Genomic DNA, 26,243 nt, shown 5'->3' with positions numbered 1-26,243 from the left:
CACACACACACACACACACACACACACACACACACACACACACACACACACACACACACACACACACACACACACACACACACACACACACACACACACACACACACACACAAACACAAACACACACAGTAGTACCAACACAAAGTATATTAACATAAACTCACACCCCTTTATCCCCCATTGACACCTTCTCAATGTCAGGGTATGTAAAATACGTGCCAAGATTCAGCACAGTCAGACATACACACGTTACATTGAAATACATTTACATTTCTTATGCCCAGAACATGACATCAATGTCAGGCCTACTTCAATTGATGTGTGCGTGTGTGTGAGGACCAATCACTGTATAACTTAAGGGGTTTAAGACCCGCAAACCGTGGCCTGCATCCCAAACGGCATCCTATTCCCTATGTAGTGCACTACTCAGTATTCCCTATGGGGAATAGGATGCCATTTGGGACACCGATAAAATAAGAAATGTCCCTTCTTCAGTTCCCTGTCTTTCAAAGATAATTCGTAAAAATCCAAATAACTTCACAGATCTACATTGTAAAGGGTTTAAACACTGTTTTTCATGCTTGTTCAATGAACCATAAACAATTAATGAACATGCACCTGTGGAACGGTCGTTAAGACCCTAACAGCTTACAGACGGTAGGCAATTAAGGTCACAGTTATGAAAACTTAGGACACTAAAGAGGACTTTCTACTGACTCTGAAAAACCCCAAAAGAAAGATGCCCAGGGTCCCTGCTTAGGCATGCTGCAAGGAGGCTTGAGGACTGCAGATGTGGCCAGGGCAATAAATTGAAATGTCCGTACAGTGAGACGCCTAAGACGGCGCTACAGGGAGACAGTACGGACAGCTGATTGTCCTCGCAGTGGCAGACCACGTGTAACAACACCTGCACAGGATCGATACATCCGAACATCACACCTGCGGGACAGGTACAGGATGGCAACAACAACTGCCCAAGTTACACCAGGAACGCACAATCCCTCCATCAGTGCTCAGACTGTCCACAATAGGCTGAGAGAGGCTGGACTGAGGGCTTGTAGGCCTGTTGTAAGGCAGGTCCTCACCAGACATCTCCGGCAACAACATGCAGGCTCATCCTGACATGACCCTCCAGCATGACAATGCCACCAGCCATACTGCTCGTTCTGTGCGTGATTTCCTGCAAGACAGGAATGTCAGTGTTCTGCAATGGCCAGCGAAGAGCCCGGATCTTAATCCCATTGAGCACGTCTGGGACCTGTTGGATCGGAGGGTGAGGGCTAGGGCCATTCCCCCCAGAAATATCCGGGAACTTGCATGTGCCTTGGTGGAAGAGTGGGGTAACATCTCACAGCAAGAACTGGCACATCTGGTGCAGTCCATGAGGAAGAGATACACTGCAGTACTTAATGCAGCTGGTGGCCACACCAGATACTGACTGTTACTTTTGATTTAGATCCTCCCTTTGTTCAGGGACACATTATTCCATTTCTGTTAGTCACATGTCTGTGGAACTTGTTCAGCTTATGTCTCAGTTGTTGAATCTTGTTATGTTCAAACAAATATTTACACATGTTAAGTTTGCTGAAAATAAACGCAGTTGACAGTGAGAGGACATTTTTCTTTTTTTGCTGAGTTTACATATCAAACACACCTGTATCTCTAACACTGAGGTGACGTTTGACACACCTGTACATCTAACACTGAGGTGACGTTTAACACACCTGTATCTCTAACACTGAGGTGACGTTTAACACACCTGTATCTCTAACACACCTGTATATCTAACACACCTGTATATCTAACACACCTGTATATCTAACACACCTGTACATCTAACACTGAGGTGACGTTTAACACACCTGTATATCTAACACTGAGGTGACATTTAACACACCTGTATATCTAACACTGAGGTAACGTTTGACACACCTGTATCGCTAACACTGAGGTGACGTTTGACACACCTGCATCTCTAACACACCTGTATATCTAACACACCTGTATCTCTAACACTGTGGTGACGTTTGACACACCTGTACATCTAACACTGAGGTGACGTTTGACACACCTGTATATCTAACACTGAGGTGACGTTTAACACACCTGTATCTCTAACACACCTGTATATCTAACACACCTGTATATCTAACACACCTGTATATCTAACACACCTGTACATCTAACACTGAGGTGACGTTTGACACACCTGTATATCTAACACTGAGGTGACGTTTAACACACCTGTATATCTAACACTGAGGTGACGTTTAACACACCTGTATCTCTAACACACCTGTATATCTAACACACCTGTATATCTAACACACCTGTATATCTAACACTGAGGTGACGTTTGACACACCTGTATATCTAACACTGAGGTGACGTTTGACACACCTGTATCTCTAACACTGAGGTGACGTTTGACACACCTGTATCTCTAACACTGAGGTGACGTTTGACACACCTGTATCTCTAACACTGAGTTGACGTTTGACACACCTGTATCTCTAACACTGAGGTGACGTTTAACACACCTGTATCTCTAACACACCTGTATATCTAACACATCTGTATATCTAACACACCTGTATATCTAACACACCTGTATATCTAACACACCTGTATATCTAACACACCTGTACATCTAACACTGAGGTGACGTTTGACACACCTGTATCTCTAACACTGAGGTGACGTTTGACACACCTGTATCTCTAACACTAAGGTGACGTTTAACACACCTGTATATCTAACACTGAGGTGACGTTTAACACACCTGTATCTCTAACACACCTGTATATCTAACACACCCGTATATCTAACACACCTGTATCTCTAACACTGAGGTGACGTTTGACACACCTGTATCTCTAACACTGAGGTGACGTTTGACACACCTGTATCTCTAACACTGGGGTGACGTTTAACACACCTGTGCATCTAACACACCTGTACATCTAACACTGAGGTGACGTTTGACACACCTGTATATCTAACACTGGGGTGACGTTTAACACACCTGTGCATCTAACACACCTGTACATCTAACACTGAGGTGACGTTTAACACACCTGTATCTCTAACACTGAGGTGACGTTTGACACACCTGTATCTCTAACACTGAGGTGACGTTTGACACACCTGTATCTCTAACACTGAGGTGACGTTTAACACACCTGTATATCTAACACTGAGGTGACGTTTAACACACCTGTATCTCTAACACACCTGTATATCTAACACACCTGTATATCTAACACACCTGTATATCTAACACACCTGTATATCTAACACACCTGTATATCTAACACACCTGTATATCTAACACTGAGGTGATGTTTAACACACCTGTATCTCTAACACACCTGTATATCTAACACACCTGTATATCTAACACACCTGTATATCTAACACACCTGTATATCTAACACACCTGTATATCTAACACTGAGGTGACGTTTGACACACCTGTACATCTAACACTGAGGTGATGTTTGACACACCTGTACATCTAACACTGAGGTGACGTTTGACACACCTGTACATCTAACACTGAGGTGACGTTTGACACACCTGTATATCTAACACTGAGGTGACGTTTGACACACCTGTATATCTAACACTGAGGTGACGTTTGACACACCTGTACATCTAACACTGAGGTGACGTTTGACACACCTGTATATCTAACACTGAGGTGACGTTTGACACACCTGTATCTCTAACACTGAGGTGACGTTTAACACACCTGTACATCTAACACACCTGTATATCTAACACACCTGTATCTCTAACACACCTGTACATCTAACACACCTGTATATCTAACACTGAGGTGACGTTTAACACACCTGTATCTCTAACACTGAGGTGACGTTTAACACATCTGTATCTCTAACACTGAGGTGACGTTTAACACACCTGTATCTCTAACACTGAGGTGGCGTTTAACACACCTGTATCTCTAACACTGAGGTGACGTTTAACACACCTGTACATCTAACACTGAGGTGACGTTTAACACACCTGTATCTCTAACACTGAGGTGACGTTATTTCACAGGGACAAGGTGTGGACCTGGTGTTGACAGTGAAATGGCAGTAAAGAGCCGAGGATTAGGAGCAAATTAACTTTTTCTCTGTTTAAAAGAAAAGATGGAGCTACTTACAGTTCGGTCTTCCAAGTACATCGTTTTTGACAGGAAGTCTATTCCGATTGTGGCCTGAAATGAGGAAAAAATTGTGTTAACTGTTTTGAGGACTGTGGAGTGTTAATGGTACAGTAGATATCTGACTGAACCCAGTACAGTACAGTAGATATCTGACTGAACCCAGTACAGTACAGTAGATATCTGACTGAACCCAGTACAGTACAGTAGATATCTGACTGAACCCAGTACAGTACAGTAGATATCTAACTGAACCCAGTACAGTACAGTAGATATCTAACTGAACCCAGTACAGTACAGTACAGTAGATATCTGACTGAACCCAGTACAGTACAGTAGATATCTGACTGAACCCAGTACAGTACAGTAGATATCTAACTGAACCCAGTACAGTACAGTAGATATCTGACTGAACCCAGTACAGTACAGTAGATATCTGACTGAACCCAGTACAGTACAGTAGATATCTGACTGAACCCAGTACAGTACAGTAGATATCTGACTGAACCCAGTACAGTACAGTAGATATCTAACTGAACCCAGTACAGTACAGTAGATATCTGACTGAACCCAGTACAGTACAGTAGATATCTGACTGAACCCAGTACAGTACAGTAGATATCTGACTGAACCCAGTACAGTACAGTAGATATCTAACTGAACCCAGTACAGTACAGTAGATATCTGACTGAACCCAGTACAGTACAGTACAGTAGATATCTGACTGAACCCAGTACAGTACAGTAGATATCTAACTGAACCCAGTGCAGTACAGTACAGTAGATATCTGACTGAACCCAGTACAGTACAGTAGATATCTAACTGAACCCAGTACAGTACAGTACAGTAGATATCTGACTGAACCCAGTACAGTACAGTAGATATCTGACTGAACCCAGTACAGTACAGTAGATATCTAACTGAACCCAGTACAGTACAGTACAGTAGATATCTGACTGAACCCAGTACAGTACAGTAGATATCTGACTGAACCCAGTACAGTACAGTACAGTAGATATCTAACTGAACCCAGTACAGTACAGTACAGTAGATATCTGACTGAACCCAGTACAGTACAGTAGATATCTGACTGAACCCAGTACAGTACAGTACAGTAGATATCTAACTGAACCCAGTACAGTACAGTACAGTAGATATCTGACTGAACCCAGTACAGTACAGTACAGTAGATATCTAACTGAACCCAGTACAGTACAGTACAGTAGATATCTAACTGAACCCAGTACAGTACAGTACAGTAGATATCTGACTGAACCCAGTACAGTACAGTACAGTAGATATCTGACTGAACCCAGTACAGTACAGTACAGTAGATATCTGACTGAACCCAGTACAGTACAGTACAGTAGATATCTAACTGAACCCAGTACAGTACAGTACAGTAGATATCTGACTGAACCCAGTACAGTACAGTACAGTAGATATCTGACTGAATCCAGTACAGTACAGTACAGTAGATATCTGACTGAACCCAGTACAGTACAGTACAGTAGATATCTAACTGAACCCAGTACAGTACAGTAGATATCTGACTGAACCCAGTACAGTACAGTACAGTAGATATCTGACTGAACCCAGTACAGTACAGTAGATATCTGACTGAACCCAGTACAGTACAGTACAGTAGATATCTGACTGAACCCAGTACAGTACAGTACAGTAGATATCTGACTGAACCCAGTACAGTACAGTAGATATCTGACTGAACCCAGTGCAGTACAGTAGATATCTGACTGAACCCAGTACAGTAGATATGACTGAACCCAGTACAGTACAGTACAGTAGATATGACTGAACCCAGTACAGTACAGTAGATATCTGACTGAGCCCAGTACAGTACAGTACAGTAGATATCTGACTGAACCCAGTACAGTACAGTAGATATCTGACTGAGCCCAGTACAGTACAGTAAATATCTGACTGAACCCAGTACAGTACAGTAGATATCTGACTGAACCCAGTACAGTACAGTAGATATCTGACTGAACCCAGTACAGTACAGTAGATATCTGACTGAGCCCAGTACAGTACAGTAGATATCTGACTGAACCCAGTACAGTACAGTAGATATCTGACTGAACCCAGTACAGTACAGTAGATATCTGACTGAACCCAGTACAGTAGAGTACAGTAGATATCTGACTGAACCCAGTACAGTACAGTAGATATCTGACTGAACCCAGTACAGTACAGTAGATATCTGACTGAGCCCAGTACAGTACAGTATAGTAGATATCTGACTGAACCCAGTATAGTACAGTACAGTAGATATCTGACTGAACCCAGTACAGCACAGTAGATATCTGACTGAGCCCAGTACAGTAGATATCTGACTGAACCCAGTACAGTACAGTAGATATCTGACTGAACCCAGTACAGTACAGTAGATATCTGACTGAACCCAGTACAGTACAGTAGATATCTGACTGAACCCAGTACAGTACAGTAGATATCTGACTGAACCCAGTACAGTATAGTAGATATCTGACTGAACCCAGTACAGTACAGTAGATATCTGACAGAACCCAGTACAGTAGATATCTGACTGAACCCAGTACAGTATATATCTGACTGAACCCAGTACAGTACAGTAGATATCTGACAGAACCCAGTACAGTAGATATCTGACTGAACCCAGTACAGTATATATCTGACTGAACCCAGTACAGTACAGTAGATATCTGACAGAACCCAGTACAGTAGATATCTGACTGAACCCAGTACAGTATATATCTGACTGAACCCAGTACAGTACAGTAGATATCTGACTGAACCCAGTACAGTACAGTAGATATCTGACAGAACCCAGTACAGTAGATATCTGACTGAACCCAGTACAGTAGATATCTGACTGAACCCAGTACAGTATAGTAGATATCTGACTGAACCCAGTACAGTACAGTAGATATCTGACAGAACCCAGTACAGTAGATATCTGACTGAACCCAGTACAGTAGATATCTGACTGAACCCAGTACAGTACAGTAGATATCTGATGGGATCAGCCTTGTGTACAGTCGGAGCGGCCAGGCTATTGTGTCTAATCCTGCCAATAGACCTGATGCCGGACATGTACCAAAGTACTCATAATATCCGATAGGAAGCTACACATGGTTTCAAGAAGCTGCTTCTGTGCATTGCATCTTCTACATTGATAGCAAGTTATAGCAAGTGTGGTAGATTAACATCTATACAAAACATTAAGAATACCTTCCTAATATTGAGTTGGACTCTACAAGGTGTCGAAAGCGTTCCACAGGAATGCTGGCCCATGTTGACTCCAATGCTGCCCACAGTTGTGTCAAGTTGGCTGGATGTCCTCTGGGTGGTGGACCATTCTTGATACACACAGGAAACTGTTGAGCGTGAAAAACCCAGCAGTGTTGCAGTTCTTTACACCAACCGGTGAACCTGGCACCTTCTACCATACCCTGTTCAAAGGCACTTCAATATTTTGCCTTGCACATTCACCCTCTGAATGGCACACATACACAATCCATGTCTCAATTGTCTGTTGGCTTAAAAATCCTTCTTTAACCCGTCTCCTCCCCTTCATCTTCACTGATTGAAGTGGATTTAACAGGTGACATCAATAAGGGATCATAGCTTTCACCTGGATTCTCCTGGTCAGTCTATGTCATGGGAAGAACAGAGTGTTCATCATGTTTTGTAAACTCAGTGTAAATGGCTCTGTACGCCAGCAAACACTGTAGAACTATGAACAATACACTGGCAGTGTAATGTATTGTACATGGGATCATCCAGAATAATAATGAACAGTAATCCACCAGTCTTATATTATTTGTTCACTAAACCTGCAGTGTGGAGCCTCGAAGACAGGGGGGTCTGTAGTATTAACGCCTGCAGTATTAGAAACTGCGGTATTGGAGCCTGTACTATTGGAGCCTGTAGTATTAGAGCCTGTAGTATTAGAGCCTTCAGTATTGGAGCCTGCAGTATTAGAGCCTGTAGTATTAGAGCCGGCAGTATTAGAGCCTGCAGTATTAGAGCATGCAGTATTGGAGCCTGTCGTACTGGAGCCTGTGGTATTAGAGCCTGCAGTATTAGAGCCTGTGGTATTAGAGCCTGCAGTATTAGAGCCTGTGGTATTAGAGCCTGCAGTATTAGAGCATGCCGTATTAGAGCCTGCAGTATTAGAGACTGTAGTATTGGAGCTTGTGGTATTAGTGCCTGCGGTATTAGAGCCTGTGGTATTAGAGCCTGCAGTATTAGAGCATGCCGTATTAGAGCCTGCAGTATTAGAGACTGTAGTATTGGAGCTTGTGGTATTAGTGCCTGCGGTATTAGAGCCTGTGGTATTAGAGCCTGCAGTATTGGAGCCTGCAGTATTAGAGCCTGCAGTATTAGAGCCTGCAGTATTAGAGCCTGCAGTATTAGAGCCTGCAGTATTAGAGCCTGCAGTATTAGAGCCTGCGGTATTGGAGCCGAGGCTTGGAGCCAGTTGAGTTTTGCCGTGTTGGAACCTTGAGGCCTTGGAGACGGGGGAGCGCTGCAGCATTGGAGCCAGTGCTGCTGCCCAGCGGGGTGCCCCCTGCCTGGTCTGCCCACTCTGACAGAACTGGTCACCAGCAGCTTGATCACAATCCCATTACCCTGGCGATGCCAGCCACTGTGGCCGGCTGTAAGACTTACTCTAGGAGCAGGACTTAATATATATTCTCCCACAGCCAGATCATCTAGACTCTCACTGTAACCGAATTGTCTCTAGTTCAGATAAAAAAGATAAAGAAATACTTAAAACATAGTCCAGGTTGATGGTCATCTATCAAGAAAGCTCTTTAGTCAGATTGGGTTGAAAACCTGGAGGAGATGTATTACGAAGTCTATGAATTAAATAGCGTGATGAAAAAAGGATCAAACAGTTGGCAATCCTCAATATTAGATCAAGTCTTGTTGAAAGCAAAGCCACAGAGGTGTTTGTTGTTTTAATTTTGAATGGCAGAGCCAGGCATCCTCTCTGGGTTATATATAGAATGCCACACACAGAGAGAAGCACTGAGCTGCGCAGCACAAACAGACCCCCATGCAGACTAAATAATTCAGAACTCTTTCATTATTAACCAATCACACATCATCGTTAAAGAAAGCCCCAGCTTCCGGATCCTGCATGGCCTCTCAACCAATGACTGCTGGGGGGAGAGGGAATCAACCAATTACTGCTGGAGGAAGAGATAATAAACCAATGACTGCCTGGGGAAGAGGTAATCCACCAATGACTGCTGGGGGAAGAGGTAATCCACCAATGACTGCTGGGGGGAGAGATAATCAACCAATGACTGCCTGGGGAAGAGGTAATCCACCAATGACTGCTGGGGGGAGAGGGAATCAACCAATGACTGCCTAGGGAAGAGGTAATCCATCAATGACTGCTGGGGGAAGAGGTAATCAACCAATGACTGCTGGGGGAAGAGGGATTTAACCAATGACTGCTGGGGGAAGAGGTAATCCACCAATGACTGCTGGGGGACGAGGTAATCCACCAATGACTGCTGGGAGAAGAGGGATTTAACCCAATGACTGCTGGGAGAAGAGGGATTTAACCAATGACTGCTGGGAGAAGAGGGATTTAACCCAATGACTGCTGGGAGAAGAGGGATTTAACCAATGACTGCTGAGAGAAGAGGGATTTAACCAATGACTGCTGAGAGAAGAGGGATTTAACCAATGACTGCTGAGAGAAGAGGGATTTAACCAATGACTGCTGAGAGAAGAGGGATTTAACCCAATGACTGCTGGGGAAGAGGGGGAACAGAACAGTTCTAATATCAGGAAAGAGATTTGTTCTGAATTAAAACACCAGGCACCATTAGCCAGGAAGTGAAATGTATGTTTTCTTCATAAGGGTTGTATGAAATAGAGATCTGCATTCCAGTCAGCATTTTTCACGCTGCGGGCAGTCAGACAGACAACTTTGGGATGGAAATATTTTTGGTTTTCCCGCAGGTTAGTTGGAAACTGTCATCTTTTTGCTTCATATGCATTAGCCTACCTATTGTATTAAAATGACATATTTTTTGTTGTTGCATTATTCAGACAGAATTCGCTGCGTCAACTTCACGAGCCTCTCTCCTCTCCTAGTTTGGGGTGGTAGTTCAAGTGTGCCTAGTATGTCTTGGTCTCTTAGAAAAACTGTAAAGTAGGGTGTCTACATGGCGCGGAGAATCACGTGACAGTTAACTTAAATACGAAATTAACTTAAATATGATTAGACTGTAATTTACGACAGTGTCTGTAAATAAAACATTTTGATACTGGAAATAAGTGGAGGGCACTCAACCAATCAGAAAATGGTATCATCATTGAAAAGGAAAAGACGAGTGTTGCACCTTGGTATTTAATTACCCATTTATTTGTCTCCTTTGTGCAAAACATAGCAAGTGGCGCTGTCATCATTCTTGCTGTTTCCAGTTCAGCAGACATACAGTGGCTTGCGAAAGTATTCACCCCCCCTCTTGGCATTTTTCCTATTTTGTTGCCTTACAACCTGGAATTAAAAATTGATTTTTTTGGGGGGGTGTTGTATCATTTGATAATTTGATCATTAATTGTGAAAAAAAACAAGAAATAAGACAAAAAAACTGAAAACTTGAGCGTGCCTCACTATTCACCCCCCCAAAGTCAATACTTGTAGAGACACCTTTTGCAGCAATTACAGCTGCAAGTCTCTTGGGTATGTCTCTATAAGCTTGGTACATCTAGCCACTGGGATTTTTGCCCATTCTTCAAGATAAAACTGCTCCAGCTCCTTCAAGTTGGATGGGTTCCACTAGTGTACAGCAATCTTTAAGTCATACCACAGATTCTCAATTGGATTGAGTTCTGGGCTTTGACTAGGCCATTCCAAGACATTTAAATGTTTCCCCTTAAACCACTCCAGTGTTGCTTTAGCAGTATGCTTAGGGTCATTGTCCAGCTGGAAGGTGAACCTCTGTCCCAGTCTCAAATCTCTGGAAGACTGAAACAGGTTTCCCTCAAAAATATCCCTGTATTTAGCGCTATCCATCATTCCTTCAATTCTGACCAGTTTCCCAGTACCTGCCGATGAAAAACATAGTTGTTCTCGGGGTGATGAGAGGGGTTGGGTTTGCCACCAGACATAGCGATTTCTTTGATGGACAAAAGGCTCAATTTTAGTCTCATCTGACCAGAGTACCTTCTTCCATATTTTTGGGGAGTCTCCCACATGCCTTTGGTGAACACCAAATGGGTTTGCTTATTTTTTTCTTTAAGCAATGGCTTTTTTCTGGCCACTCTTCCATAAAACCCAGCTCTGTAGAGTGTACGGCTGAAAGTGATCTTATTGCAGATACTCCAATCTCTGCTGTGGAGCTTTGCAGCTCCTTCAGGGTTATCTTTGGTCTCTTTGTTGCCTCTCTGATTAATGCCCTCCTTGTCTGGTCCGTGAGTTTTGGTGGGCGGCCCTCTCTTGACAGGTTTATTGTGGTGCCATATTCTTTCCATTTTTTAATAATGGATTTAATGGTGCTCCGTGGGTTGTTCAAAGTTTCTGATATTTTTTCATAACCCAACCCTGATCTGTACTTTTCCACAACTTTGTCCCTGACCTGTTTGGAGAGCTCCTTGTTCTTCATGGTGCCGATTGCTTGGTGGTACCCCTGCTTAGTGGTGTTGCAGACTCTGGGGCCTTTCAGAACAGGTGTATATATACTGAGATCATTTGACAGATCATGTGACACTTAGATTGCACACAGGTGGACTTTATTTAACTAATTGTGTGACTTTTGAAGGTAATTGATTGCACCAGATCTTATTTAGGGGCTTCATAGCTAAGGGGGTGAATACATATGCACACACCAATTTTCCTTTTAATTTTTTTAAAGAATTTTTTTAAACAAGTTTTTTTTCCACTTCACTTCACCAATCAGGACTATTTTGTGTATGTGTCCATTACATGAAATCCACATAAAAATCTATTTAATTACAGGTTGTAATGCAACAATATAGAGAAAACGCCAAGGGGGATGAATCCTTTTTCAAGGCACTGTACCTGCGAGATCAGGTGCGCGTGCTGTCTCAATTAAATAGAGCAGGCTATAGCCTATGCATGGGCAGAGAAGCACTGGGCAGTTAGGCTATAGTTTACTACATTGCCTAGAAATAAATATTGATCACCTATATTTCTCAGTCTGAAAATCGTCTCACTCTTAAAACGGTAGGCTATAAAACAAAAAAAATCTCAAGAGAAATCAATTTTACCTCTAGAATGAAGAATGTCTAGAATCTTCTATGTTACCCACCAGGGATCTCAGCTACAGTAACTATGCTATCTAACTTTATATTTTAAAGGCTATCAAAATGGGGAGGTGGACTTAGATGAAAACATCAATGTCAGGACCATCCATAGTGGCATCTTTTATGCTGTACCTACAGTTGATCTACCAGTGTTGGTGGAGCGATTCCAGACAACCTGGAACTAATAGGACCATTTCTCTGACATCATTGGCCTTGGTATGTTCCAGCCAACAACCTTTTTTTTTCAAATCAAGCCTCATTGATTACCTTAAAAAAATAACGAAATGTAGCTTCAGAACAGAAGGGCCCGGGGATGACATCGGTTGATAAATAAAAGGCTGGTTTATAAATTGGTCTAACGACATGTCTGTAGACAATGAGAATTCGACAAGTGTCGCTGGTCAAAATAACAGTAAATTTATACTCTGTCTGTAGACCGTCAATGTGAGTTTCTGTTTTCTTGACGCACATGAAACAGTTTCAACGTCGACGGCGCCGTTGCCACGGCGTCAATAAATTCTACATTTCTCAAGACAGAAATATTCTGCTTTTTTTTATGTCACATTCACAACTGTAAGTTTGCCATTTTATTTTGTTGCTTGCCATTACCTTGTAAATAATGATCTTGTAATCATTATTGTTATATTCAATACAAGCGTCTACCTGTCAGATATGTTAAGGTCATCATTTTTGAACAGGCTAGCCAGCTAGCTAGCTAACAAGCTAGCAATGAACCAAAACATTGTTTCAAAAGTTCCTTTTAGTTGCCTGTCTTGCTAGATGAACATATTCTAATTACATTTTTAAACAGATCCGTTCATTTGGGTTCAAATAGAGCAGGTATGCTATTTGGACCGCCAGTCTGCCGATGTCATGCCAACTGTTGTTTTGGTGTTTATAATGTTTCCATAACGACAACGACAAGTTTGATGTCGGACGACAATAGAATGTCCACGACGATGTCACCGGGACAACTGTCAACAAACAGGTTGATTGACGGACTATAAACCAGCCTTAAGATGTACATTTAAAGGCATGTGGTTTATACCACAGTATACTCAGTACAGTCTACAGTTGGAGTCTAGTACAATACGCTTCTGAGTCCACTCTACAAGGCCTACGGTTGCTACGGTTGCATGTCAAGCAAACCCAGACACAGACAGAACTAGTCGTCTGCCCGGACAGAGAACAGTTGTCTGTTTGATAGAAAAGGACAGGGAACACTCCGTGCCTCCAGCAGCAGACAGGATCAATGGACCTATTGGCGATCACTTTCCTGATAGCTCAATAGGGTGCATGGCACCCTAAATCCCTACGTAAGTGCACTACGTTTCTCCAAAGCCCTAATAAAGTAGTGCACTACATAGGGACTAATGTGCCATTAAGTCAACACCCATAGATTACCCTACTCTCTAATAGGTTATTCTGTCCCAACCCATTTACTAATGGCCCCAGTATCCAGGACGATCCTGTAGTAACCAATCAGACTCAGCACTTCAAGAGCCTTAACGACTTCCACTAGAGAGCACAGTTCAGTTTATACCTGCTGCTAACATCCTCCCGTTATAGAAGCTCTGAGTCATCACGATGACGCAAAGAGACGGCGACGTCACGGCAACAGTACGTACACGGGAGTTAGATACACAGGGTTTGTTATGGATCAAAAACAAAATGGGCTTAGGTGTTGGGCGTGGCAGGAGGCGTGGTATTGGGGTGCGGTCGTCCCGTCTGCGTGGCTGAATTTGAAGAGGTCCCCCCCCCCATCTTGGCGGTGTAGAGACATTTTGGCATTTAAAAATGTCTTGCAATTCTATGCATTTTGCCATAGTTAATGCCGTGTTCTTTTTTCTCAAACATAATAACAAAATCTATATGGGTAAATTCATTGTTTTGGGAATTTGCATAGCTGCATAGCTTTTATTTTGCTGATTGTTAGTTCTCAAAGATGATAGTAAATAGGGCCATTATCTTTTCTACATCCTGTCTATCTTGTTTTTGTAATGAACACAACGGGAAGACAGAGAGCTGGTTTCAAGCGCAGGGCGCAGCAGGTGTTTATTGTAAAGGACCACAGGAGGAGGCAGGTAGCTGGGTCCAGGGGCAGGCAGAAGGTCATACACAGGAGGAGGCAGGTAGCTGGGTCCAGGGGAAGGCAGAAGGTCATACACAGGAGGAGGCAGGTAGCTGGGTCCAGGAGGAGGCAGGTAGCTGGGTCCAGGGGCAGGCAGAAGGTCATACACAGGAGCAGGCAGGTAGCTGGGTCCAGGGGCAGGCAGAAGGTCATACACAGCAGGAGGCAGGTAGCTGGGTCCAGGGACAGGCAGAAGGTCATACACAGGAGGAGGCAGGTAGCTGGGTCCAGGGGCAGACAGAAGGTCATACACAGGAGGAGGCAGGTAGCTGGGTCCAGGGGCAGGCAGAAGGTCATACACAGGAGGAGGCAGGTAGATGGGTCCAGGGGCAGGCAGAAGGTCATACACAGCAGGAGGCAGGTAGCTGGGTCCAGGGGCAGGCAGAATGTCATACACAGCAGGAGGCAGGTATCTGGGTCCAGGGGCAGGCAGAAGGTCATACACAGGAGGAGGCAGGTAGCTGGGTCCAAGGGGCAGGCAGAAGGTCATACACAGCAGGAGGCAGGTAGCTGGGTCCAGGGGCAGGCAGAAGGTCATACACAGCAGGAGGCAGGTAGCTGGGTCCAGGGGCAGGCAGAAGGTCATACACAGCAGGAGGCAGGTAGCTGGGTCCAGGGGCAGGCAGAAGGTCATACACAGGAGGAGGCAGGTAGCTGGGTCCAGGGGCAGGCAGAAGGTCATACACAGGAGGAGGCAGGTAGCTGGGTCCAGGGGCAGGCAGAAGGTCATACACAGGAGGAGGCAGGTAGCTGGGTCCAGGGACAGGCAGAAGGTCATACACAGGAGGAGGCAGGTAGCTGGGTCCAGGGGCAGGCAGAAGGTCATACACAGGAGGAGGCAGGTAGCTGGGTCCAGGGGCAGGCAGAAGGTCATACACAGGAGGAGGCAGGTAGCTGGGTCCAGGGGCAGGCAGAAGGTCATACACAGGAGGAGGCAGGTAGCTGGGTCCAGGGGCAGGCAGAAGGTCATACACAGGAGGAGGCAGGTAGCTGGGTCCAGGGGCAGGCAGAAGGTCATACACAGGAGGAGGAAGGTATCTGGGTCCAGGGGCAGGCAGAAGGTCATACACAGGGGGAGGAAGGTATCTGGGTCCAGGGGCAGGCAGAAGGTCATACACAGGAGGAGGTAGGTAGCTGGGTCCAGGGGCAGGCAGAAGGTCATACACAGGAGGAGACAGGTAGCTGGGTCCAGGGGCAGGCAGAAGGTCATACACAGGAGGAGGCAGGTAGCTGGGTCCAGGGGCAGGCAGAAGGTCATACACAGGAGGAGGCAGGTAGCTGAGTCCAGGGGCAGGCAGAAGGTCATACACAGGAGGAGGCAGGTAGCTGGGTCCAGGGGCAGGCAGAAGGTCATACACAGGAGGAGGTAGGTAGCTGGGTCCAGGGGCAGGCAGAAGGTCATACACAGCAGGAGGCAGGTATCTGGGTCCAGGCGCAGGCAGAAGGTCATACACAGGAGGAGGCAGGTAGCTGGGTCCAGGGACAGGCAGAAGGTCATACACAGCAGGAGGCAGGTAGCTGGGTCCAGGGGCAGGCAGAAGGTCATACACAGGAGGAGGAGGCAGGTAGCTGGGTCCAGGGGCAGGCAGAAGGTCATACACAGGAGGAGGAGGCAGGTAGCTGGGTCCAGGGGCAGGCAGAAGGTCATACACAGGAGGAGGCAGGTAGCTGGGTCCAGGGGCAGGCAGAAGGTCATACACAGCAGGAGGCAGGTAGCTGGGTCCAGGGACAGGCAGAAGGTCATACACAGGAGGAGGCAGGTAGCTGGGTCCAGGGACAGGCAGAAGGTCATACACAGGAGGAGGCAGGTAGCTGGGTCCAGGGGCAGGCAGAAGGTCATACACAGGAGGAGGCAGGTAGCTGGGTCCAGGGGCAGGCAGAAGGTCATACACAGGAGGAGGCAGGTAGCTGGGTCCAGGGGCAGGCAGAAGGTCATACACAGCAGGAGGCAGGTAGCTGGGTCCAGGGGCAGGCAGAAGGTCATACACAGCAGGAGGCAGGTAGCTGGGTCCAGGGGCAGGCAGAAGGTCATACACAGCAGGAGGCAGGTAGCTGGGTCCAGGGGCAGGCAGAAGGTCATACACAGCAGGAGGCAGGTAGCTGGGTCCAGGGGCAGGCAGAAGGTCATACACAGGAGGAGGTAGGTAGCTGGGTCCAGGGGCAGGCAGAAGGTCATACACAGGAGGAGGTAGGTAGCTGGGTCCAGGGGCAGGCAGAAGGTCATACACAGCAGGAGGCAGGTATCTGGGTCCAGGGGCAGGCAGAAGGTCATACACAGCAGGAGGCAGGTATCTGGGTCCAGGGGCAGGCAGAAGGTCATACACAGGAGGAGGCAGGTAGCTGGGTCCAGGGGCAGGCAGAAGGTCATACACAGGAGGAGGCAGGTAGCTGGGTCCAGGGGCAGGCAGAAGGTCATACACAGGAGGAGGCAGGTAGCTGGATCCAGGGGCAGGCAGAAGGTCATACACAGGAGGAGGCAGGTAGCTGGGTCCAGGGGCAGGCAGAAGGTCATACACAGGAGGAGGCAGGTAGCTGGGTCCAGGGGCAGGCAGAAGGTCATACACAGCAGGAGGCAGGTAGCTGGGTCCAGGGGCAGGCAGAAGGTCATACACAGGAGGAGGCAGGTAGCTGGGTCCAGGGGCAGGCAGAAGGTCATACACAGGAGGAGGCAGGTAGCTGGGTCCAGGGGCAGGCAGAAGGTCATACCCAGGAGGAGGCAGGTAGCTGGGTCCAGGGGCAGGCAGAAGGTCATACACAGGGGGTCCAAAGGCAACAGTACAGGCAGGGAAAAGGCTAGTAACGTCGTCCGGGAGATCAGGAAATAGGTAGATAACAGGAAATCCGATAGGCTAAAGTACAGGCAGGGAATAGGCAACAGACGTTGTTAGTGAGGCAGGCAAACACTATCATACACGAGACGAGTAAATCACGGGAAAAACAGCATACCGATAGACGTGTGTCACAAAACAAACAATACCTCAAAATGATGGGGTGCAAAGAACTGAACTAAATAGTGTGTGATAATGACATACAGGTGTGTGACCAGGTGATCAGAATTCAGGTGATTGGGATCTGGACAGTGAGCTGCGTTCAGGGGATCTATGTGTTTGAGAGTGTGAGTTGGAAGCAGACATTACAGTTTTAGTACTTTTAGTTAACACTGAAAGCATTTTTCTATATCCAGGAAATTCATACACAAAAATATATCTATACAGTATATATATATTTTTTTTTACACTGTTTGGACAAAAAAATACTCAAGAACTTCAATGGCAGAAAAATCCCTGCATACACAGGGAGTCTGAATGATATAGCTCTTCATCATGTCTCCCCACGGCCAACTCCCAAACACACAGTTCAAGAAAAGATATTACGTATTTAGAGCCATGATTTCAGATTGCTCAAGTGAACAGCAAACCAGTTTTCTTTTTTTTTACAGATAAAGCAACACCTCACAGGCACAACGCCTCTCCCCTATTTGACCTAAATGTTTTGTGTGTATGTATTGATATGTAGGCTACAGTATGTGTGACATTTTAAATGTATGTAGTTCTGTCCTTGAGCTGTTCTTGTCTATTAATGTTCTGTATTATGTCATGTTTCATGTGGACCCCAGGAAGAGTAGCTGCTGCTTTTGCAACAGCTAATGGGGATCCTAATAAAATGCAACATGAACGCACACACCGGCAAACTCTCTCTCTCTCTCGCTCTCTGTCTCTCTCTTTCTCTCTCTCTCTCTCTCTCTCTCTCTCTCTCTCTCTCTCTCTCTCTCTCTCTCTCTCTCTCTCTCTCTCTCTCTCTCTCTCTCTCAATACACCAGACACTTTCAGACCTCCAAAGGTCCAGAGCGTCTGTCTTGTCACAGGCCAGTGCCCAGCTCTGTATGTCTGAGTGACAGCTCAGTCAGTTGAGAGAGCAGCTCCAAGCCTCCGGAGAATCTCTGAGCCTTTTAGTGTGTTCTGCCAGGCAGAGAGACTTCCCGCCTGGATCTCTACCTTTTAGTGTGTTCTGCCAGGCAGAGAGACTACCTGCCTGGATCTCTGAGCCTTTTAATGTGTTCTGCCAGGCAGAGAGACTACCTGCCTGGATCTCTGAGCCTTTTAGTGTGTTCTGCCAGGCAGAGAGACTACCCGCCTGGATCTCTGAGCCTTTTAGTGTGTTCTGCCAGGCAGAGAGACTTCCCGCCTGGATCTCTGAGCCTTTTAGTGTGTTCTGCCAGGCAGAGAGACTTCCCGCCTGGATCTCTGAGCCTTTTAGTGTGTTCTGCCAGGCAGAGAGACTTCCCGCCTGGATCTCTGAGCCTTTTAGTGTGTTCTGCCAGGCAGAGAGACTTCCCGCCTGGATCTCTGAGCCTTTTAGTGTGTTCTGCCAGGCAGAGAGACTACCCGCCTGGATCTCTGAGCCTTTTAGTGTGTTCTGCCAGGCAGAGAGACTACCCGCCTGGATCTCTGAGCCTTTTAGTGTGTTCTGCCAGGCAGAGAGACTTCCCGCCTGGATCTCTGAGCCTTTTAGTGTGTTCTGCCAGGCAGAGAGACTTCCCGCCTGGATCTCTGAGCCTTTTAGTGTGTTCTGCCAGGCAGAGAGACTTCCCGCCTGGATCTCTGAGCCTTTTAGTGTGTTCTGCCAGGCAGAGAGACTACCCGCCTGGATCTCTGAGCCTTTTAGTGTGTTCTGCCAGGCAGAGAGACTACCCGCCTGGATCTCTGAGCCTTTTAGTGTGTTCTGCCAGGCAGAGAGACTACCCGCCTGGATCTCTGAGCCTTTTAGTGTGTTCTGCCAGGCAGAGAGACTACCCGCCTGGATCTCTGAAACTTTTAGTGTGTTCTGCCAGGCAGAGAAACTACCCGCCTGGATCTCTGAGCCTTTTAGTGTGTTCTGCCAGGCAGAGAGACTTCCCGCCTGGATCTCTGAGCCTTTTAGTGTGTTCTGCCAGGCAGAGAGACTTCCCGCCTGGAACTCTGAGCCTTTTAGTGTGTTCTGCCAGGCAGAGAGACTACCCGCCTGGATCTCTGAGCCTTTTAGTGTGTTCTGCCAGGCAGAGAGACTACCCGCCTGGATCTCTGAGCCTTTTAGTGTGTTCTGCCAGGCAGAGAGACTTCCCGCCTGGATCTCTGAGCCTTTTAGTGTGTTCTGCCAGGCAGAGAGACTTCCCGCCTGGATCTCTGAGCCTTTTAGTGTGTTCTGCCAGGCAGAGAGACTTCCCGCCTGGATCTCTGAGCCTTTTAGTGTGTTCTGCCAGGCAGAGAGACTTCCCGCCTGGATCTCTGAGCCTTTTAGTGTGTTCTGCCAGGCAGAGAGACTACCTGCCTGGATCTCTGAGCCTTTTAGTGTGTTCTGTCAGTCTTGCCTGTCTTCTCTTGAGAGCCAGGTTTGCCTTCGATGGCCTGTCTCAATAGCGAGGCTATTTTAGGCTATTTTAGACTGAGTCTGTACACAGTCTAAGATTTCCTTAATTTTGGGTCAAATAAAATTTTATTTGTCACATGCGCCGCATACAACAGGTGTAGAAATACTTACTTACAAGCCCATAACCCTGTGGCGCTAGGCTAGGCTATGCTAGTCAGCTTTTTTGATGAGGATGATCCCGGATCCGGGAGGGGGGGGGGTCGGTAGAGGATTTATTAACCAACAATGCTCTAAAATAAGTGCGAAGTAAAAAAATACAAAATAGAAAATAAAAGTAACAAATAATTAAACAGCATTAAAATTACAAGCGAGGCTATATACAGGGGGTACCGGTACAGAGTCAATGTGCGAGGGCACCTGTTAGTCGAGGTACTTGAGGTAATTTGTACATGTAGGCAGAGTTAAAGTGACTATGCATAGATTATAAACAGAGAGTAGCAGCGGTGTAAAATAGGGGTCTGGGTAACCCCTTTGATTAGCTGTTCAGGAGTCCTATGGCTTGGGGGTAGAAGCTGTTCAGAAGTGTTAGATTTGTACCTTTCCTCCTTGTCAATCATCATTGGTTCATTGGTGAAATTAGCATTATGACAATATCTTTAATTAAATCATTCAAAAACCTTTATTAATGCAATTGCAGACAGAAGTTGACAATCAGGAACAGGAACATGGCACGCATGTTTCTGAGTAAGTTCTGCATCAAACAAAAGGTCTCTAGTTGTTTTATTAAACCGAAGTCCCGCCTTAGTGATGTCACTGACTACGTCATTACCTTTTAAACTCCTGAGACCAGAACCCTGCATCCACAGCTATACAAACAGAGAGTTTCAGTGTTTATCTAGAAGCTAGGCAATAAATGTCCCCTCCCCAAAGCTGATTTATTGTGGAATGTCTGAGTCGTCGCTTATCTCCCACACTCCCCTGCAGAGTTCTGTCTCAGTCACACATTTATGAGAGAGAGAGAAAGAGCAAAAACTGTGGAACAATTCCAAAACGATATAATGAATATGTATATATTGTTAATCTGTAGTCTAGGACCCTATAAATGTAAGGAGGGAGGAGTCTTATAACCCCTCCCCTTCTATTAATATAACATACGCATAATCAATTATTCTAATACATCAAACATTTGTACAGACCCAAATCATGACCCCTAGGGGAATCCTGACAGAAGCCTCTTGGACCTAGACTTGGTGCTCCGGTACCGCTTGCCGTGAGGTAGCAGAGAGAACAGTCTTTGACTAGGGTGGCTGGAGTCTTTGACAATTTTTAGGGCCTTCCTCTGACACCGCCTGGTATAGAGGTCCTGGATGGCAGGAAGCTACCCTCTGTAGTGCCTTGCGGTCAGAGGCCGAGCAGTTGCCATACCAGGCAGTGAGGCAACCCGTCAGGATGCTCTCGATGGTGCAGCTGTAAAACATTTTGCCAAATCTTTTCAGTCTTCTGGGGGGGGAATAGGTTTTGTTGTGCCCTCTTCACGACTGTCTTGGTGTGCTTGGACCATGTTAGTTTGTTGGTGATGTGAACATCAGGGAACTTGAAGCTCTCAATCTGCTCCACTACAGCCCTGTCGATGAAAATGGGGGCGCACTCAGTCCTCCATTTCCTGTAGTCCACAGTCATCTCCTTTGTCTTGATCATGTTGAGGGAGAGGCTGTTGTCATGGCACCACATAGCCAGGTCTCTGACCTCCTCCCTATAGGCTGTCTCATCGTTGTCGGTGAGTCACAGTGGTCAGGTATTCTGCCACTGTGTACTTTCTGTTTAGGGCCAGATGGCATTCTAGTTTGCTCTGTTTTTTTTGTTAATTCTTTTCAATGTGTCAAGTAATTATATTTTTGTTTTCTCATGATTTGGTTGGGTCTAATTGTGTTTCTGTCCTGTGGCTCTGTGGGGTCTGTTTGTGTTTGTGAACAGAGCCCCAGAACCAGCTTGCTTAGGGGACTCTTCTCCAGGTTCATCTCTCTGTAGGTGATGGCTTTGTTATGGAAGGTTTGGGAATCACTTCCTTTTCTGTGATTGTAGAATTTAACGGCTCTTTTCTGGATTTTGATCATTAGCGGGTATCGGCCTAACTCTGCTCTGCATGCATTATTTGGTGTTTTACGGTGTACACAGAGGATATTTGTGTTTGTCCCATTTTGCGAATTTTTGGTTGGCGAGCGGACCCCAGACCTCACAACGTTAAAGGGCAATGTGTTCTATAACTGATTCAAGTATTTTTAGCCAGATCCCAATTGGTATGTTGAATTTTAAGTTCCTATTGATGGCATAGAATGCCCTTCTTGCTTTGTCTCAGATCGTTCACAGCTTTGTGGAAGTTACCAGTTGGGGCTGATGTTTAGGCAGAGGTAAGAAAAGTTTTTTGTGTGCTATAGGGCAACAGTGTATAAATGGAATTTGTATTAATGGTCTTGGCAACTGGACATTTTATACTAAGAGCTGCTACATTAAGAGCTGCTACACTAAGAGTTGCTACATTAAGAGCTGCTACACTAAGAGCTGCTACACTAAGAGCTGCTACACTAAGAGCTGCTACACTAAGAGCCACTACACTAAGAGCCGCTACATTAAGAGCCGCTACACTAAGAGCCGCTACATTAAGAGCCGCTACATTAAGAGCCGCTACATTAAGAGCTGCTACACTAAGAGCTGCTACATTAAGAGCTGCTACATTAAGAGCTGCTACATTAAGAGCTGCTACATTAAGAGCTGCTACATTAAGAGCTGCTACATTAAGAGCTGCTACACTAAGAGCTGCTACATTAAGAGCTGCTACACTAAGAGCTGCTACATTAAGAGCTGCTACATTAAGAGCTGCTACATTAAGAGCTGCTACATTAAGAGCTGCTACATTAAGAGCTGCTACACTAAGAGCTGCTACACTAAGAGCTGCTACATTAAGAGCTGCTACATTAAGAGCTGCTACATTAAGAGCTGCTACATTAAGAGCTGCTACATTAAGAGCTGCTACATTAATAGTGTATAAATGAGCAGACTGTAATCAATTTGTGGCCTTGTGACAGAGCAAGGTAGAGAAGGACAAACACACACACACACACACACACACACACACACACACACACACACACACACACACACACACACACACACACACACACACACACACACACACACACACTCTCTCTCTCTCTCTCTCTCTCTTTTTGTCTCTCTCTCTCTGACTGATAAAAGCGACACATTATAATTCCTTGTTAACGATACTCCTCCAGCGACCACACTGCTCCTTCTCTCCCCGACTGTCAAGAGACCTGGATCAAGCTCTCCCTAAAATAAGCCCAAGTCAGAGAGGGTTTCACAGAGAAAGCCCTGGTTTCAAAGAGCCATAGTTCTGCTTTATGCGAATTCAGCCCCTCACAAAACAACAACAACAACAAAAAAGACACCAACTTTGAACAGTCGTTCTGGAGCGAGTCTGTGTCTGAGTTCCAAATAGCACCCTATCCCCTATATAGTGCTTTACTTTTAACGATCAGAGCCCTGGGCCCTGGTGCGCGCAACGAAGGGAATAGGGTGCTATTTGGGACATCTCTGTGTTCATTCAGGACTCCCGAATCCAGGGATAGAAGGGGATACAGTGTGCATTGTTAGAGCTACGGCCGTCTCTGAGCTACCAGAAAGCATCTCATCCACTCACAATACACCATCCAAATCTCATTACAACATAGCACTGGATTTACACTGAACTGCTATGACCAGGGAGTGGCTGGTTGAGTCTTATACATCTCTCTCATCGCTTTGTTTGTTACACAAAACATTCTCTAAATCAAGTCCATATGGCACCCTATCGCCTATATATATAGTGTACAACTAGCCTATGGGGCTCTGGTCAAAAGTATTGCACTATATAGGCGATAGTGTGGCATTTGGGATCGATCTCAAATCAAGTCCCAGCTGAGATGCTGCTGGATGTTTCACTCGGTGAGACTCACTGAAGAATTATCAGACTGTGTTGTCTGTCTGATGGTGTGTGCTGTCTGTCTGATGGTGTGCTGTCTGTCTGATGGTGTGCTGTCTGTCTGATGGTGTGCTGTCTGTCTGATGGTGTGTGTTGTTTGTCTGATGGTGTGTGTTGTCTGTCTGATGGTGTGTGCTGTCTCTGATGGTGTGCTGTCTGTCTGATGGTGTGCTGTCTGTCTGATGGTGTGTTGTCTGTCTGATGGTGTGTGCTGTCTGTCTGATGGTGTGTGCTGTCTGTCTGATGGTGTGTTGTCTGTCTGATGGTGTGTGCTGTCTGTCTGATGGTGTGCTGTCTGTCTGATGGTGTGTGCTGTCTGTCTGATGGTGTGTGCTGTCTGTCTGATGGTGTGCTGTCTGTCTGATGGTGTGTGTTGTTTGTCTGATGGTGTGTGTTGTCTGTCTGATGGTGTGTGCTGTCTCTGATGGTGTGCTGTCTGTCTGATGGTGTGCTGTCTGTCTGATGGTGTGTTGTCTGTCTGATGGTGTGTGCTGTCTGTCTGATGGTGTGTGCTGTCTGTCTGATGGTGTGTGCTGTCTGTCTGATGGTGTGTTGTCTGTCTGATGGTGTGTGCTCTGTCTGATGGTGTGCTGTCTGTCTGATGGTGTGTGCTGTCTGTCTGATGGTATGTGCTGTCTGTCTGATGGTGTGCTGTCTGTCTGATGGTGTGCTGTCTGTCTGATGGTGTGTTGTCTGTCTGATGGTGTGCTGTCTGTCTGATGGTGTGCTGTCTGTCTGATGGTGTGCTGTCTGTCTGATGGTGTGTTGTCTGTCTGATGGTGTGTGCTGTCTGTCTGATGGTGTGTGCTGTCTGTCTGATGGTGTGTTGTCTGTCTGATGGTATGTTGTCTGTCTGATGGTGTGCTGTCTGTCTGATGGTGTGCTGTCTGTCTGATGGTATCTTGTCTGTCTGATGGTGTCTTGTCTGTCTGATGGTGTCTTGTCTGTCTGATGGTATCTTGTCTGTCTGATGGTGTCTTGTCTGCCTGATGGTGTCTTGTCTGCCTGATGGTGTGCTGTCTGCCTGATGGTGTGCTGTCTATCTGATGGTGTGTGCTGTCTGTCTGATGGTGTCTGTCTGATGGTGTCTTGTCTGCCTGATGGTGTCTTGTCTGTCTGATGGTGTCTTGTCTGCCTGATGGTGTGTGCTGTCTGTCTGATGGTGTCTGTCTGTCTGATGGTGTGCTGTCTGTCTGATGGTGTGCTGTCTGTCTGACGGTGTGTGTCTGTCTGATGGAGTGCGCTGTCTGTCTGATGGAGTGCGCTGTCTGTCTGATGGTGTGCGCTGTCTGTCTGACGGTGTGCGCTGTCTGTCTGACGGTGTGTGTTGTCTGTCTGACGGTGTGTGCTGTCTGTCTGATGGTGTGTGCTGTCTGTCTGATGGTGTGCTGTCTGTCTGACGGTGTGCTGTCTGTCTGACGGTGTGCTGTCTGTCTGACGGTGTGCTGTCTGTCTGACGGTGTGCTGTCTGTCTGACGGTGTGCTGTCTGTCTGACGGTGTGTGCTGTCTGTCTGACGGTGTGTGTTGTCTGTCTGATGGTGTGTGCTGTCTGTCTGATGGTGTGTGCTGTCTGTCTGATGGTGTGCTGTCTGTCTGATGGTGTGTGCTGTCTGTCTGATGGTGTGTGCTGTCTGTCTGATGGTGTGCTGTCTGTCTGACGGTGTGCTGTCTGTCTGACGGTGTGCTGTCTGTCTGACGGTGTGTGCTGTCTGTCTGATGGTGTGCTGTCTGTCTGACGGTGTGTGTTGTCTGTCTGATGGTGTGTGCTGTCTGTCTGATGGTGTGTGTTGTTTGTCTGATGGTGTGTGCTGTCTGTCTGATGGTGTCTGTCTGTCTGATGGTGTGCTGTCTGTCTTATGGTGTGCTGTCTGTCTGACGGTGTGTGTCTGTCTGATGGAGTGCGCTGTCTGTCTGATGGAGTGCGCTGTCTGTCTGATGGTGTGCGCTGTCTGTCTGACGGTGTGTGCTGTCTGTCTGACGGTGCGCTCTGTCTGATGGTGCGCTCTGTCTGATGGTGTGCTGTCTGTCTGTCTGATGGTGCGCTCTGTCTGATGGTGTGCTGTCTGTCTGACGGTGTGTGTTGTCTGTCTGATGGTGTGTGCTGTCTGTCTGATGGTGTGTGCTGTCTGTCTGATGGTGTGCTGTCTGTCTGATGGTGTGCTGTCTGTCTGATGGTGTGTGCTGTCTGTCTGATGGTGTGCTGTCTGTCTGACGGTGTGCTGTCTGTCTGACGGTGTGCTGTCTGTCTGACGGTGTGTGC

The 26,243-nt window shown here is 46.3% G+C and overlaps 1 protein-coding gene across 2 annotated transcripts in view; it reads right to left on the bottom strand.

Moving 5' to 3' along the window:
* The window catches only part of LOC139541669 (ras-related protein Rab-6B), a 146,543-nt gene that overhangs the window by 72,709 nt on the left and 47,591 nt on the right, over positions 1–26,243 (bottom strand). For both annotated transcript variants that reach the window (XR_011668387.1, XM_071346586.1), the window contains exon 3: positions 4,175–4,228. Coding sequence is in view for 1 of the 2 variants with exons in the window: in XM_071346586.1 (XP_071202687.1) it covers positions 4,175–4,228 (54 nt within the window). In the remaining variant the exon portion in view is untranslated. The remainder of the gene's footprint in view (positions 1–4,174; positions 4,229–26,243) is intronic.

Source organism: Salvelinus alpinus, chromosome 16 (genome assembly GCF_045679555.1).
Source record: "Salvelinus alpinus chromosome 16, SLU_Salpinus.1, whole genome shotgun sequence".
Taxonomy (NCBI): domain Eukaryota; kingdom Metazoa; phylum Chordata; class Actinopteri; order Salmoniformes; family Salmonidae; genus Salvelinus; species Salvelinus alpinus.
The sequence above is the reverse complement of the archived record's forward strand: the minus strand, read 5'-3'. Positions and strand labels throughout refer to the sequence as shown.